The sequence below is a fragment of the Labrus mixtus genome, chromosome 3 (assembly GCF_963584025.1).
Source record: "Labrus mixtus chromosome 3, fLabMix1.1, whole genome shotgun sequence".
Taxonomy (NCBI): Eukaryota; Metazoa; Chordata; class Actinopteri; order Labriformes; family Labridae; genus Labrus; species Labrus mixtus.
In genome coordinates, this window is record NC_083614.1 from 16,088,538 (window position 1) to 16,105,181 (window position 16,644).

General features: G+C 41.1%; 1 protein-coding gene across 2 annotated transcripts in view; it reads right to left on the minus strand.

The window, feature by feature from the left end:
• The window catches only part of zgc:92140 (uncharacterized protein LOC447854 homolog), a 28,447-nt gene extending 12,264 nt beyond the window's left edge, over nt 1–16,183 (minus strand). The window contains exons 1-3 of one of the 2 annotated variants that reach the window (XM_061033296.1): nt 15,970–16,183; nt 14,255–14,334; nt 1,477–1,606 (exon numbers count right to left, since the gene is read on the minus strand). In XM_061033296.1, coding sequence (XP_060889279.1) covers nt 1,477–1,567 — 91 coding nt within the window. In that variant the 5' untranslated portion in view covers nt 1,568–1,606; nt 14,255–14,334; nt 15,970–16,183. The remainder of the gene's footprint in view (nt 1–1,476; nt 1,607–14,254; nt 14,335–15,969) is intronic. The other variant, XM_061033295.1, reaches the window with a different exon arrangement.
• Nucleotides 16,184–16,644: the final 461 nt, after the last annotated feature.

The window sequence follows — 16,644 nt, forward strand, 5'->3', positions numbered from 1 at the left end:
AAGAGGGAGAATGACGGGTCAGAGGGAAAGAGGGATGATAGAGAGAGACCTCCTGTGGATCGTCATCTGCCACGTCCATCGGCTTGTGTGCAGTCATACCAGAGTGTTGCTCCTAATTCTTAATCGCTGTTAATCCCTCCACCACCCATCATCTCTCTCTCTCTCTCTCTCCTTCTTTAGCTTTCACTTTTTTATTTCTGTACCTCACTGCACTACAGCCAGCAAGCAATTAATAAAGCTAGAGCTGCAGTGGACCATTATATTTGTTACGGATTAATCACATTAATCAATCCTGTAAAATGACATCATGTTGGCTACGACTCAGTGTGACTTGTTCATAGACACTTATGAATAGGAGGAGGACTGAACCATAAAACCGTGCCCTACACTTAATGGATGACCCTCATAACTGTCCAAACTACAGCAGGATGAAATGTAAGAAGTATGTTAAAAATGACTCCCAAAGGCAAAGGTGACATCTTCAAATCTAACACTTTTTTCAGATAGAATTTAAAAAAACACCTTAATATTCTGTTTAAAATTCCTAAAAAAAAAAATCCTGGAGTAAAAAAGGAGAGGACTCAGGTAGAGACCGTTTCTTGAAGAATGAATAATGGATTATTGAAATTTTGGGGGGTTGATTGTTTGTCAATCTAATCCAGTGAATAATCCATGGGGTCAATACTCTTTGACTTTGGAGCGGGGTCTACTTTTGAACCTTGCTGTGATTTCATGTCAGATTTGTAAATAATCAAACATTTATTTTCCTTTGTTTCAGTTTTATTTCAACATGTAGTTGCTGGTTCAGCTCAGTTTCTGCTCAACATTTGGAGGCTAAATCCTCGACACACAGATCAAGACTCTGACCTATCACAATTTATTGCACATCATCCCCAATCTCTCTTCCTACATTTTCTAATTTTCTGCATATTGTGTGTATATATGTATACAAAGACTGACAAATGACAAACTTCAACAACAAGAAATCCCCAAATTCTCTTGATGCAACTCATAGGCGTATTTTAGCAAGCCCTCACTGCCGTCTGAATCCACACACCTTTCAAACACACAGTTCCAGTCTTAAACACAGATTGTCTTTTAAAATGTTAAATCTCCTGCTCATTATGAGAGGAGATATACAGTTTTCAAACTTTAGAAACCTTTCTCCACAGTAACATGCAGTTCCAAACTCTAAAACACTGAGATTCACATCAACTGAGCCAGCACAGAGTAATTGTTGCACTCTCACTAACTGGTAAGTTCCTCTCTCTTTCATGAACTTTCACATATGACTCCCATAAAACTGCAGTGTTGACAGTTATTGTGGGAAATGGAGAACTTAACACTCTGCCTATGAGCCATAATGAAGAGAATCTATTGCAATGGCAGATGGGGTGATGGGTCCGCACTGAGTGATTAACTGACTTAAATGGAGCAGTGAATCTTTTATTGACATCTGTGTGTGTGCATACTGACCACTGAAGAGGTCTCCATTGCTATAGGCCTTGCCGCGTCCCTCCTCATCGTTGGGCACGGCCGACACCTGCTTGGCCGAGGTGCAGCCCATGGCCTCACACTCTGAAAGCTCTCCTCATCGCACTCTCACCTGCACAAGACAGAAACAACCAGCAAAGAATTAACAATATTGTTCTGTTTTACAGTATTCTTTGAACATGTTCCTTCTTCATTACTCCAAACAAACGGGGTCAGTCAATGTAAAATGCTGAAAAACTTAGTATGCCAAATCTATTTTATTCCACACACACAGTATAACACTTCTGAGAGGGGTTTTTAAAGCTACATGTATGTGTTGGAAAAAAAGCCTTACATTCAGCTTTGTTTAAGGCATCCTATTTCTGACTTTGAGGCAGAAAGGCCTTGAACACATTATTTCCTCGCAGTGGTATCTTTCTCACACCTTGTGTTCAAGCCATAAATGTAGGTTGAGTGAGTCATAAAACATTAGTGGAAAGTAACGTGGGCATTTTTATGAAAGTGTTGTTGATCATAAAATTATCCCTGCAAGTGTTTCTTTTGCTGGCTGAGAATAACAACATTACATGTGGAGAGAGGGAGCGATAGGGGTGGCTTTGTAAATAAACTAGATAACTAGGCTTGAAAAAAGTTGAAAATAAATAAGCTGTTCTGTTTCTTCACATTATAGTTGGAGCAAAATATTCTGTTTACCACAAATGTTTTAATTTCTCATTTCTAAGTTATATAATTAAAGCAACAATATGTAGGAATTTGGTTTTGTGTGCTTTGACGCCCACCAAAGGGCGTCAGACTGAACTGTGGCAAAACACTCACAGCGTTAGGCCTCTGCTTATTTTCTGTCACACAGAGAGTAGAAGCCAAACAACCATGTCAACTGACAAGGTACAGTAATATTACCAAAATCTGTATAAATATGATTCTGCAAGCGGCTTCAGCCTGTTTTTTGCAAACTGCATGTGAAGTTTGTTTATCTGTATCCCACTGTTGCCATGACATCTATGTGCTGTGGCTAAATGGCTACACTGGAAAGAGTAATTCATTAGTTGCTAGTTAAGGAGGCAGGTTAGTAAGGTTCTGAACTTATAAAGCTAACTTGAAGATCAACAAGGAAAGAGACAACTCTTTGACGTAAGAGGGATTACTTATTTATATGTAAGCTTGAGACATAACTTGATGACGATAGATGACCATCTGCACTTTGTAAAGCTGATTAAAATGAGACAAAGATGACACAGATAACAATACAGCCTAATCTTACATTGCAATCTGTTATGAATAATATCTGCAGGGATGTACACTCTGCTTCTTGCTCGGTCACTCTTTTTTTCCCTCTTTTTATATTGCTTCCTCCATCACTGTTCTCTGCTGTTTCTTAGCCTCAGCCATTGAATCAAACCCTACAGAGACGGGCTAACTGGCTTGTTTTTTTTATAACTGAAGGCTAGTGTGTGAAAACATTTGCAAAGCTGCCGAAGCAAACAAACAGTATTTTCTTAAAGGGGTCATATTATGCTTTTTCTGGTTTTATATGCTCTTTAGTGTGTTTTCCAAGTGTCCTGTGCATGTTTAGGCACATCTATGTGCAAAAATTCAAAGTTCCTTCTCCTACGTCCTCCTGTTAGCTGTAGCATTAGCTGCATGTAACGCTCGGTTCTAGCCCCCCTCGAAAAAAAATTGCCAGTGTGACGTCTTGTCAGTGTGATATCACTAATCTAAGCCCATTGGCTCGTTGTGGCAAGCCCTGCAGCTCATGTTGCACGCCCATTAACTTCTGTAGCACGCCCATGATATGCCGTAGCCTGTGGTAGCACAGTAGTGCTAAGGTGCTAAGGTGCAAAGTGGCTGCATTCCTAATATGGTAAAAGGGGCGTGAGAACCGTGCTGAGCGACTGACCAATTACGGCAGAGCCAACAGGCCGACCAATCAGATCAGACTTGGCACACGTGGGGACTCTGAACGTGGGCACTTCAGAGCCTTAGAGAGAGAGTCAGAAGCGAGCCGGTGCATGGAGCGGCAGTACATGAAAACAGACACTTTTTTCTAACTTTAGCTATTGTGAACATACTTTAGTAGGTACATAGATTAAATATACGAACCCCAAAAAGGGCATAATATGACCTCTTTAATATGTCTGAAAAAAACTAACATATGATGTTTCATTTTTACAAGAAAATAATCACATTTGACATCCTAATTACTTGATATTTTCATTACATGGACAATTTTAAGACTTGGGTTTTTTGTTCACTCAAGCCAAAGAATAGTCTGTTAACACAACACTGACATGATTTCAATCTGTTTAGTTGATACAGCTAACATGTTAGCAAACAGCTGTCAGATTTATAAATCCAGCAGACATGGAGCTACACTAGCATTTACCTGAACATGGCTCATAAGTACTTTACAGGTAAACTATGTTTACAAATGAGTGTCTGTACTCTATTGTTTTGTGGTTTGGATACATTGGGTATACAGTTTACATTGTTCAGTGGGTTTATCAAAGCTTCAAATTGCCTGCTGTAAATTAGTTTGAGAAGTTGCTGTCCGGAAATCAAAGAAACACAAGATGCAAGCCTGGGAACCAGAACAAACTTGTGTTTATATGACTCTGGCAGAAGAGTCTGGTCTCTGTGTTAGCCAATCCGTGTTTATCCGCTACAATGGCTTAATATGATGCCTGAAGGCCCTTTCACACATGCACGCTGACATTATCCAGACAATTTCAAGACATTCACTTCCTGATATTTTCAGGAGTGACATTTCACACCTGCACCTCAAATCTGGAGATTTCAATTACAACTTGAAATATTCCATTTTGCTTAGGCAAGGAGGGGCACCTAGGTAGAGAGTGCAGGATTAATATCAATGCTATTATATACATATAATATATCTGTATGTCTATCCAGTTACATGACATACTATTTATGTGAATTATTCAGGTGGTGCAAGGCTAAAGAAGATGCTAAAAAGACAATCTCTCACTCTTAAAAATGCTCTTTATCACTGGAGAGATTTAGCAGACCAAAAACACATTTTAAATCAAATTTTATCAGTGGTTAATTGAATAAATCAACTTTGAAAACTGCTTTTTTACCAACAGTGGCATAAATCACACAGCTACCTTTTCCATCATGACAATAACATAACACTTCATTTATGTTCAGAAAAGAGGAAAGCCCTCCCACACAGAGGAACAGAGACTGGACTGTTTGTCAATCACAGTCTGGCACAACACACTATGCCATGTCACTCACACATGCCATATGCTGTCTTTGACAGAGCCCATCTGACTGCTGCCAGTTCCAAAAATGGACACTCAAACCGGATTCAGGCAGCCACTGATTATCAATCAACAAAATGAAATTCGCTGTGCTAAGAGGAGAGGGAGTCTTAGATGAAGCAAGTGGAGGAGGCTATAGAGGCTTTCAAGGGGGCAGGAAAAACAAAGAAAGGGAGGAAGGGGGACAGGGACAGGGTTCAAGTAAGGATGGAAAATAGGTGGGATAGAGAGAGGCCACAGAAAAGACAAGTGTAGAGCTTCAAAAGAGCGCCGCCTGCTCGTCCTCCCTCCTTCAGTGATCCTCAGAGCGTTTGAAGTTGACATGAGGCCAGTGTTTACTCCTGTGTTTAGGCTGCGGAAAACCAGCCTCCACCTCTCTGGACACAAAGCACCAGGTGTACTGGGTGCAGGGAGGGGGTATGGGCTGTATTTGTTATATAGATGCTTGTGACCATACTGTATGTTAGTATGGTTTTAAAGGATGTCAACCTGTGTGACTGATCATTTCTGGTCATGGGATTGGCTCCACCCCTCCCCAACAACCTCAAATTTAATAAGAGGTACCAAAACTGGATGGATGACGATTGGAAATGTCCCAGTATAGAAAAAAAAATCCTTAAGAGGTATGACTTCTTGCCTCTTTTCAAATGTACCATTCAGTAACCAGCGACAGAAATGATGTGTTACTTTATAACTCCAGCCTTATCGGAGGGATATGAAAGACAACCTCATTAATTACTGTAGTTCAGAGTTTGTTTATGAGCGTCCAGTAAATTATGTGTTTAAATAATATTGAAATTGGATAGTTTTAAAATCAATATTGGAAATGACATTGTAATAACTGAAAGCAAAACTATGAATAAAAGATTCAAGATTAGTTCAATCATTCCGCTGTGGATATTGGAGGTGTGTGTTTTAGGAATAGGGAGTGTGTATCTCTTTCTCAGCTCTTCAGGTTAAATGACAGTAATCTCTGGAGCCTAAACTGAGTTTACACATGAATTTCTCACAGGGCTGCAGGTGAGAGGAGGCTGTACCAAGGGAGATGGAATCACACACAAGCTTTGAGTGTGCGTGGTTGTGCATAGCAGTGTGTGTCACCTGTGGCCTGCAGCATGCGTCCCGGTCTAGCGAGCAGCTTATCAGCTCATTCCAGGCAGCCTGGGACACCTCTTATTACAACTGCCGCTCTGGAGCAACTCAATTACGGCTCACACACACTTGCACACTCACTCGCTGACTCGCACAAGCACAGCTGGAAGGTCTTAATGCAGTCTCGGGCACGTCATCTCACAAAGTTTCAAAAAATAAGCTCATCCGGCATAAGCTTGTGACAGAGCCGCTTCAAGCGAGGATTCTGTGAGGTGGTGGGCGAGGTTTGTACCCGGAAACACTGAGGCGGGGCCACATGCTACCTGTCAGAGAATCACAGCACAGTGAAGCAGATAAGAACAAGAGCCTGAGAGGACGACGGACACTGAAAGAGACAGAGAAAAATAACTTATAGCCATGCACTGACAGACAGCAGACAGTTGATTATCCCTTTTTACTCTGGACTTTGAGCGTAAAACTGATATGAATATTAGATCAGCAGAGCACAGATTTCCCTCTGAAACCACTGAAGGAACTGTATTGAGAAATGTGAGCAGCCTTGATAGATTTGACGTCTCAAAGGGGTCTGCAGTGTGTGGGCAGCATCTGTTTGAAGAGCTTTGTGTGAATTGAAACATCAATTTGTGAATAGGAACAGGCTATAAATAGGCCGAGCAATCCCAGAGCTATTGTTGTGTGCAGGGATAATGTTAGGCTGTCTGAATCTGTAAACCAAGCTGCTATCACTTGGCTTATATATATATATATAAGCTACGGCTAGTAGGTCAAAGCTAAATACACCTTTAAATAAATAAGTAGGCCTGTAATAAGGGGAGGGTACGGCTACAAAGACACAACAATCAGCTATCTGTTGAAGTACAAGTAGTCAGGTCAACTGGTCAAAATTGTGTGTTTTTAAAGATGCTAGTGATTACCAACATCTTGAATTACTCATGGTCTTAAACCCAAGAAATCATAGTTAGAATCCTCATTGTAAGTTTTTTTCTTTTATTGGTGGGGTGGGGGGTGGTGTCTGGTTTAATGAGAGTTAAGGTGCGTTCCACTTTCCTCAGAACTCAGATCTCAAAGCTGGTAATGACGCCACACCCAAGTCAACCATGTTCCATTTGCAAGTCGGACAAACAACACGGACGCTACCAGGAGTCCCTTTCTTTTGTTAGCTAATACCTGACAATTACAACACACAACGTGATAGTCTGCATACAAAATGAACATGAAAACATGTCTAAAGATAGATCATGCATGATACATCTCAGTGTGATTGATTTAATTACACAAAAAGAGGACTAGGCTCCTAATAAAAACAATAGTTACAGCTTAATCGTTACTGTTGATGCATGTAGAAGGCATGTTGGATTGTATCTCAGACTATGGAGTTGCTACTAGTTTCTGAGTCAGAATTACGACTTCAGGGGGGCGTTCCTGATGACTTATCAGACGGAAACTCCAAAATTTCCGACTTCTGGGATCAAATGAAATGCACAAATAGCCCAACACACAGTTCAATGTTTGCATTTTACTTCAATCAAAACTTCACTCATTTTAGGGACTTGATCTGTGTCGATTTTGTTGCTCCCTGTGAACAATGCGTTAAATCCTATCTTTTGCTGCTCTTTCTTGTACATGTGTCAGTCGTGTTTTATGAAAAAAACAAACTCATCTTACAGTGTTAAACAGTCAAACGCATCAATCACTGTAAAAGTCTTTTGTGCAGAGATGTCAACAACAACAATAACAAATTGTCTAAAACCATCCAGGGAGGTGTACCACAAGGCAAGATTAGAGGGTAAAGTGGGAATGTTGATTCTAAAGTAGTTTAGGGCAATATATTTTTGGAATCATAATGTTAAGTGTGTAATGTCACAGAACGAAGCCATGCAATTACAGTAACACAAAGGCCTTACATCACAGCCTATGCATTAGGTTATTGATCTTCCTCCCCCCACCCAACCCCAGTCTCTCTCATTTTTTAACATCCTGTTTCATGTCAAAGTCACACTTTTAATATAGGCAGATCACTGTTAAAGACTGATAAACTGTTTAACATGGCTGGTTTCCCAGCAAAACACAGACAATGAAATTGATTAGTCTTTAGGGATCATCACATTTTAAGTCAACTCAATAAATTAATTAGACTTTGATATGGTCAAATCGGTTACACCGCTCAAATCATGTGTCATTGTTAAGGTTTAGATGGGTTTTGTGTGTAGAAATCACTTTACTCAGTTGTATCTTGTTCTTTAATATAATTGTTGCAATTGTTGTATTTGTATTGTTGATACTTTGGCAATATCGTCTTGACAATCATCCATGCTAAAAAAGCAAATTGAGTTGAACTTAATTGATACAGAATCCTGGGCATGTTAAACACACTAGATAAAATTTGAATGTATACCTAATAGTCTGGTTTGCTTTTGTAACTTGTTAGGCATCATTTTTAATTCAGTCTGTTTCACACCCAGATAAAAACTCCTCACAGTAGCATTGCAGAAAGCTCCATATTTCTCAGAAATATACGATTCATTTTCAACTTTTTGAAAAAGTGTTTCAATAAGGCAGTGACTCCCATCCTACAAAATCATGAAATGATTACCAAAGAAGGATGTGAGAAAACACAAACTTTTCTGCAATAAACTTGTGTATCTTTTGTGACTACATTGGTTTTTGGCTTGTTTTATTGACAAACACTTCTTTCTTTTACCTTTTCAAGTCTTTAAATGAACAGTCAGAAAGGGAAAAATTGCTTTTTGATAAAAAAAAAACCCTCTGAAACACAACAGTAAAAGAGACGTAAAACTGGAATATTCCAGAGTGCCAATGCTTAAGACTCGTTTGCATCCTCTTAGTCTTTTGCATGTGTTTCCATACGATCAGTGCATACACTGTTGGCAAAGGTTGGTAGCACTAAGCTCTGCTCTGTGCAGCCGCTCAGCGGTGCCACATGTTAGCCCACAGAGGGGCGTTGCACAGTGTTGATTTAACCCACAGGACAGCTGCTGTGTGCTACTCTCAGTTTGCCTACTCCTGTAGATGTGGAAGTGTGTCAATGGGGCAGGCTTAGTCGGGGAAGTCAGCTAAGACCTCATATCTACCAACTATCTTGGGCTCCTTCTGTCACAAACACACATAAACACATACACAAACACAAGATGAGCCTGCATGATCTGATAAATCACTTCATCGTCTGAAGGGGACAAGAGTTCTTAATACCAACTGGCACACACATCCACCTCAGGATCCACACAACTCTTTCCAAATGCTTAACATTCATCACGGTCACACTTGCCAAGGCAAAGCAAAGTAGTAGCCTAATTTAGATATAAATAAGAGTGATGTCAGCCTGCAGGTCAACCTTCATTTCCAGCTAAACTTACCCCAGATTTGGCAGCGTCTTCTGTTTTTCCATGTGTAACCTTAAATATGGAAAATCAAAGTATAAACCTCTGCAACTCAAAAAGCTCTCAACTCTCTTACATGCACACTGAGGCTAAAAAGAAATCATTAACACATGGCAGAAGACCAAGGCCTTAAAATGAGAACGATTTGGCAAACACACTGATTTACCCATGCCTGAATATCTCGAGGTGGGGATGTGACCTACTCTCAGTTGAGTGAATAAGCCTTTATTTACAAGTCAGTTTGTCAAAGGTGGAACTCAACAGGACTGTGCAGGGGGATGTGAGTGTATATGCTTGCATAAACACACAAAGCACGCATAGGCTCAGCAGTGTGCATCAGTGCAAGGGTTTCTGAAGCACAGGTTTGTGCCAGAGGCAGAGCAAACGACCACAGAGCTTGAAAAACTGGCCGAGCAGAGTTTCAGGGAGGTGTAACAGGTAATCTTTTAGCGGATGGATTTGCTCGTCAGTTTTTTGTCAGTTACTGCTGCTGCAGTAGGAGTGGCTGACTGTGATTCAGCACCGTGGTAAGAAAAGAGATTTGAAAGCATGGGAAGGTTAGTGATGACATCAGCGTGTGGTCAAAGCCACAGGGAGACGCGCAGAACAGCCACCTGTGACAGAGAGCAGAGATTCATCCTCTGTTTCATCATGCTGAACTACTGAAGCCAGGCTGTGCTGGTCAGTGCGTTACAATATACTGCAGTGCTTTTGTTACAGCAAAGTTTGGTATCAGTTAGTAGGATGACTCATAGTTGATTCCTAAATAACACGACGACATGGGAACTAGTGCAGCAGAAGTTAATGCTTAATTTCATAAAAACATTTTATGATGTTGGAAGGGGGAGGTCGACTGCGGTATACACCACTACTCAAAGGGGCTGGTCAATATGATCAAATGATGTGCCACAAAAGATAATAAAACAGTATATATCCCTTTATTATATCCACTGGTAGTAAGCTATAATCTTGGCAATATTGTATGTTAATCGATGAAAGTGACCTTTTTAAATTGCAAATCTAAAATTTTTAATACACCAAAAAGTCATATACTCCCTTTTTAATCACTAGATTTGATTAAAAAGACATTACCATCAGTTTTCAAGAAACAAATCCACACTAAACATTGCCATACATTTTTTTACTAACCATAAAATAAATTGATCATATTCACCACCACACTTATTTTTTTCTTTCAATATTCTAAAGAAAAATGTCAAAAGCATTCTCCTGGAAATGTGTGTTTATGTTATGTTTTCAGCTTGTATTTTTAAAGTGGTAAATGGACTTGAGCTTGTATAACGTTTTTCTAGACTACTCAAAGCACTTTTACACCGCATGTCACAATCACCCATTCACACCCATTAACACACTGATAGTAAAGGCTGCTCTGTAAAGTGTCCATCACTATTAAATAATCCCATTCATACACATGCATACGCCACAGATGAAGCAGCAGGAGCAACTTGGGGTTAAGTGTCTTGCCCAAGGACACATCGGACATGTGGCTGCAGGAGCTGGGGATCGAACGCCCGACCTACCGACTCTAACAACTGAGCCACAGCTGCCCCTCAACATGGCTCAGTATTCATGTCATACAATCTGTGTTGTCATTAGTCAAGAGAAAGAAAAAATAATAATAAAATAGAATTTCTCTGTATAACTCCCAATCTTTGTATAACAACAAATACATACTAAGTACTTTCAAATTTACTAACCTCAAAAAAATCTTTATATTTGCTTTCATTCAAAGCAAAAGTCTAAATGTCATACCTGAAGTAGAATCACTGCTGTGTGCTGCAGTTTGTCCACTGTGTGTCTGCCTCTCTCTGTGACAGAGCAGATCTTCAGTACAACTCCTGGGCCAACAGGCCATAATATTTACTCTAGCCAGGCAGCAAATGCTGCACCTCTCCTCTTGTCCCAGTTAAAGCACTCCATCAGTCTGACAAGCCTGGGACCGCCGCGCCAACACACACGACAGTGGACGGTTAAGGTTTCTCTTGAGTGTGTGCTGTTCCTTAAAGCTCCCCTGTCTTTCACTGAGTTTGCTGTTGCTCTTTGGTATTTCTTACTGTTGCACAGAGGGGGGACAAGTGGTTACAGAGGGAGGGATGGATGTAGATCTAGACAGAGTGAAGTTGGGGTGTTGGAGGTAGATACAGGAGCTCCTCTGTTCTGGGGGGTAAAAATGTAGCCTGGCCGTGTGACTGACAGCGAGGAATACATTGCACATAGCTGAAACATGCACTGGTGCAGAAATAAGAGCAGCTTTTAGACAAGTTGTTACCAACATGATCTTTGACAAGAGGCCTGTGTTTTGACTTCAGGCCCACAAAGTGGAGAAGACAAAAAGTGGAGATTAAATTAAGAGATCTGCATGGCCGACAAAAGAGTGACAACATAAAGTCGTGGATGCGAAGATTACTAATAAGTACCCTAGCCCAGCACGCCAGTCTAACTGAAATCTGAGCATTATTAGGCCACAACTCGGCGCAGCCAGGTAGAACCAAAACACAAAAAAACGGATTGTTCCACTAAACAGAGTCTGTCCTAGAGGATAAGATGTCCCCTCTGATGGCCTATTACTGGTTGGCTTTTTGTAGCCCTGGCTTCTGGAGAGCGAGACAGATTCCCTGAAAGAGCAAAAAAGGCAAGTTGTCACGCCTGTTTCATTGGCTCTGAAAACTACTGCTCTGTTCCGCAGCTTCCAGTTTGTGACTGAGGTAAAAGCAGGTCAGAGCCCGAGGTGATTGGTGGGTGAAGAACACGATCAAAAGGGTGGAAAAGTGAGTGAAGCAATGCTTTGTTAAAATTTTGACTGGCTAGAAACACCAACAAATAAGGAAAGAGAATAGCATCATGTGGGCCATTAAGCCAGCTTTAAGTTTAATAGTTGCACTCTTCTAACACACAGATTGCAAAGTTCTGTCTAACCTTGGACTGGAGGACATGTTATTCTTCAGATGAAGTTAAGTGGTGTATTTTTAGCAGTGACAGTTACTGTGGTCTGAAGAAAAAGCATACAAGTCTGTGCTGGCTGTAGTTCCTCCTAAGTAAAAGGACAGCTTGTAATTGCTGACAGTAAACCTTTAAAAGGTGTTCTACTTTTATGTTTTTACCATCATTGCTTTAATGTTTTTAGTATGTGGGGGGGTAAGTGCTTGTTCATCACATTTGCTATCAGACAGCCTCACATGGCTGATAGAGCTGGCCTACTTCAATACAGCCGACATACAAGGTCAAGAATGTTTATGTCTTCTAATCCAAAACCATCTGAATTGCAAACAAACCAACCCGCAAAATAGAAGAATAACAGCATTAATATTCATTCAAAATTACCAGAGCTGAAGAAAATACGTATCAGTCTGTGTGTAATTGGCAGGCATGCAGCAGGATAATTGGCAAAGCTGTTTCAGATGTCAGCCTGTGAGTGAATGAAGCATTGAAATGTTAGGGGTGCTTTACAGAGGATCTGCAGGTGAGTCTGTGTTTGATTGCTCTACGCTGCTGGTGTGATACAACACCCACAATGCTACTCTTTCAGATGCAAACCAGCTCTTTTCTATGTCCATCATCTGGCACACAGTGACGCACATGCCACAGGAACACGAGGAAACATTTAATTCATTAGATTTTCATTTTAAATCAGCTGTCTGAGAGACTAATGACACCGAACATGAGGTTATTGTTATTCACAGTCCACCAACACTACAGCAGTTTTGTGGATTTAAACATATCACAATATAAATGTATGCAAAAAAACCACATTTACATTATCTTCTGACAAATGGAGTTATTTGACTATTAAGCAAAAGCCTACTTCTTTTGCATTTGTTATTTGGAAAAAAGAAAATACTCGTTCTTGATTTTTGAATCATAGCTTGAACTTGAGGGAGAAAACAAATCAGTACTTTTTTTTTTCAGTAAGAAAAAAATTGTATTGTTTTTTGGGTTTTATATCACAGGAAACTAACCTGTAGTTTTGGGGTCTGCTCGGGTAGGGGTTATTCTTTTCCCTAAAAATGATAATTCAGCTAGACATCAATAGACAATTTAATTATTGCCTGACCCCAGTCATCAATCACTATCATAGCTGTTACAAGAAATCATTGTTCAGGCGTCAAGCAAAATCAGAACTGTACATGTTTAATTCCTGCAATGACATGACAAAACTTCTGCTCGAGTGATACACTTATCCCAGAAAAGAAAACTGCATTGCCCAAATGTAACCAATTCAATTCCACAGCACATGAGGTAATTAGCTGTAGTCTTGTTATCTTTGTAGACAAAAACTGTTAAGGCAAACCCACGCGTTCACGTTATGATCTGCATCATTAATTAGACTCTACAACTTTTAGATACAGAACCCAAGTAGACTGTTTGTTGTTCCATTTGAACTTTCACCAGTCTTTTTTTTTTTATGTATGGGCTTTAATTCAAGTTTTAACACTCCATTTATTTTTTCCTTATGAATCTATCAGGGATATTGTCATTACCAAAGAATGGGTCTGAAGAGATCCAGTCAGAGACTATTTTTATCTAAGGTGGCGATGGGAAACAGATGCATTTTGTCTGATGGGAAATCACTGTGCAGAGATTCACACAGCACTTCAGAGTTAGTGTACAAGTGAGAAAGATAAGAAAAACCTGGCAAGCTATTGAAGCTAACTCATTGCTGGACCCTGTCTCCATATCCCATCCCAACTGGACTATGAACACAAACTGCACTGTAAACACAGTCAGGGACACGGAGACTCACTGCTTTATCACGGGACAGACACAAATACACAAATCAGGCATGCAGGCTGCACAGCCTTCTGACTCAGAAGATGACAGTCAGAAGACCACCAATGTTAGAAACAGCCCACAACCACTGATCTGCATGTCAACTGCAGTGCAGATAGACAAACATAGTCACGCAAAAACAAATAGTGACGCAGATAATTAAAACAAAACAAATACCTTGAAGGTTTTTTGCTTCATCTTTTGTTGCTTGAGTTCTGATGTTTCAGTCAGGTGGTAAAATATGATAGGCCAGTAACCTACACACACACACACACACACACACACACACATAAGCCAGGGGGATCATGTTGTGCTAGCCAAGAGCTTTATGCAATATATCGACTGCCTCATCACACCTGACAGCAATAAGCACTGCTACGCAGGGCACACAGAGCAAACAAAGTTGATGTTAGATACAGTCATGGGAACTCCCTCCTACACCCACAAACGCACACCCATAGACAGACGGAAGGAGACATACTGGTAACCATGGAAACCCTCCACCTCCTCAAGCTGTGACATCACAGGTGTTGCATCATGGCCCAAAACAGGTGCCAAATAACTACCTGAATTGCTCGTCAATCAGCTAAAGGGGAGGAGAAAATTCACATTTCTGTCTTTCTTGTTGCAGCCAAAAGACATACAAGAGCATGCACATGCACACCAACAATGATAGTGCAGGAGGAGGAGGAGAGAGAGAGAGAGAGAGAGAAACAGATGGAGGTAGATAGATGAAGAAAGATGGTCACATAAATCAAGCAGGGAGGGGGACATAAAGCATCCACTCATAGGATTGCTGTCACTTGATGATAACCTATATAACCCTGGTGTAAGCTGCTGGGTGACAGGATGCTGTGATCTGTAATGCTCGGTCCCACCAACCTACTTTCACACCAGGGTGCTGCACAGCCCCCAAATGGATGTAATGGTCTGGTGTTGTTGATCACATGAGGAAATCTACAATAGCAAATGGCCATATGGCACATTTGAACGCAGCAGCGAGCCAAGCAGGAAGGCATGGAGTCACATATGCTAATGTCATGGTTTCTGAATGAAAAAAAAGAGAATACATTTGAAATGGACTCAGGCTAAGTTTCAGTTTATGAGCTGCCTGAAAGTGAGTCTGTATTTCAAATGCAATTCTGGCTCCTTTGACTTTTCTGATGTTACAGATGGAATGAGCAACCTATAGTTTCTAACCAAAAAGCCTGTAGGTTGACCGAAGGCAATGGTTTTCTCCTATCACACACGAGATGAACAGCTGTAGAAGCCCCCGGTCAGGGCCACAGAGCTCAGTCCAGTCCCGGGGCTCGAGCTGCGGCTCAACAGCTGTTTCCAGCTGTGCGCTTTGTTCCCTATAGGCTGACTCGCAGGCAAACATTCTCCGTTTGTATACCTAGTTTCATATCCAGAAAGGTTCACGGCCCCATAGCATCCGTAAACTCAGGGTCTAGTCTTTCTTCAGTAGAGTGTTTCCCCTCACAGCAAACGGCCTCCCAGCGGCGGCAGGCAGGGAGGGAAGAGTGGCACGAGCCAACCAGGATGTGTGGAAAATTTGAAATGCGCTGAGCCAACAGAGTCCGAGAACGAGCGAGCATATTGACACACTCCAAAGCGAGGAATATGCATGCGTCTCGATTTAAGCAAACACATATGCTTTGATTAAAGCTGTTTTAGCGCTGCAAAGATCACCACAACCCGAAACAACAACAAAACATCGACAGACGTGTGCAGGAAGGAAAGCGCCGGGTAATCACGGCACACTCAGGAAACAACAACAAAAGATTGGAGTAAAGAGAGAAAGAAACCCACAGACAGGAGTGCAGTTAACACTCGTGGATAAAATGACACCGGTGGGAGACGATTAACAAGTATTACACCCTGGTACTTACTCAGATGAACCGGTTCCGCTCGGTCCACTGAAGGGTAGCCGGTCAGTCTTCCGGGCTGTGAGTCGGGCGGGATCTGCGCTATGGAGACTGGAGAGCAGCTCAGAGCCTCGAGGACTGAACGTAAACTGTGGCTTGCGTCATTTCACCAGGATGCCACTATTGCGCGCAGCAATGCAGCCATCTTGCTGAGGAGTGCCCCACCAACCCAGCAACCTCTACTGGACCTGACCTGGACTGTTTTCTTTTTTGTGATTCTGCAGAAATTAAAGTGACCCACATGAGCTGATGGGCAAAGACAGCCTGTGGCGTTGACTATTTGAAATGAAGAATATCTGTGGAAATTGTGTCAACGCAAAAAAAAATCAGTTTCATTTCCCCCCCACAGGAAAATATCTATGTTTCATGTTACTTTCTACTAGTGGTGGAAAATAACTAAGAAGGCTGCTTTATTCAAATAGGCCTAATGTAGACATACTTCAATACATTTTCTAGATTGAATACTTAATACACTTTTCCAAAAGCTATATGTAGTTTTCTTGCAGATTCAAATTGTGCATAGGTCTACTACAGATGAAAATCAGTACCTGGGAACAGTAGAAAACTTCTGTTAACGTCACTGTCAGTCTACTGTGACTCATAGCTCCTATTTTTACTTAATTGAAGATTAATGCCCTT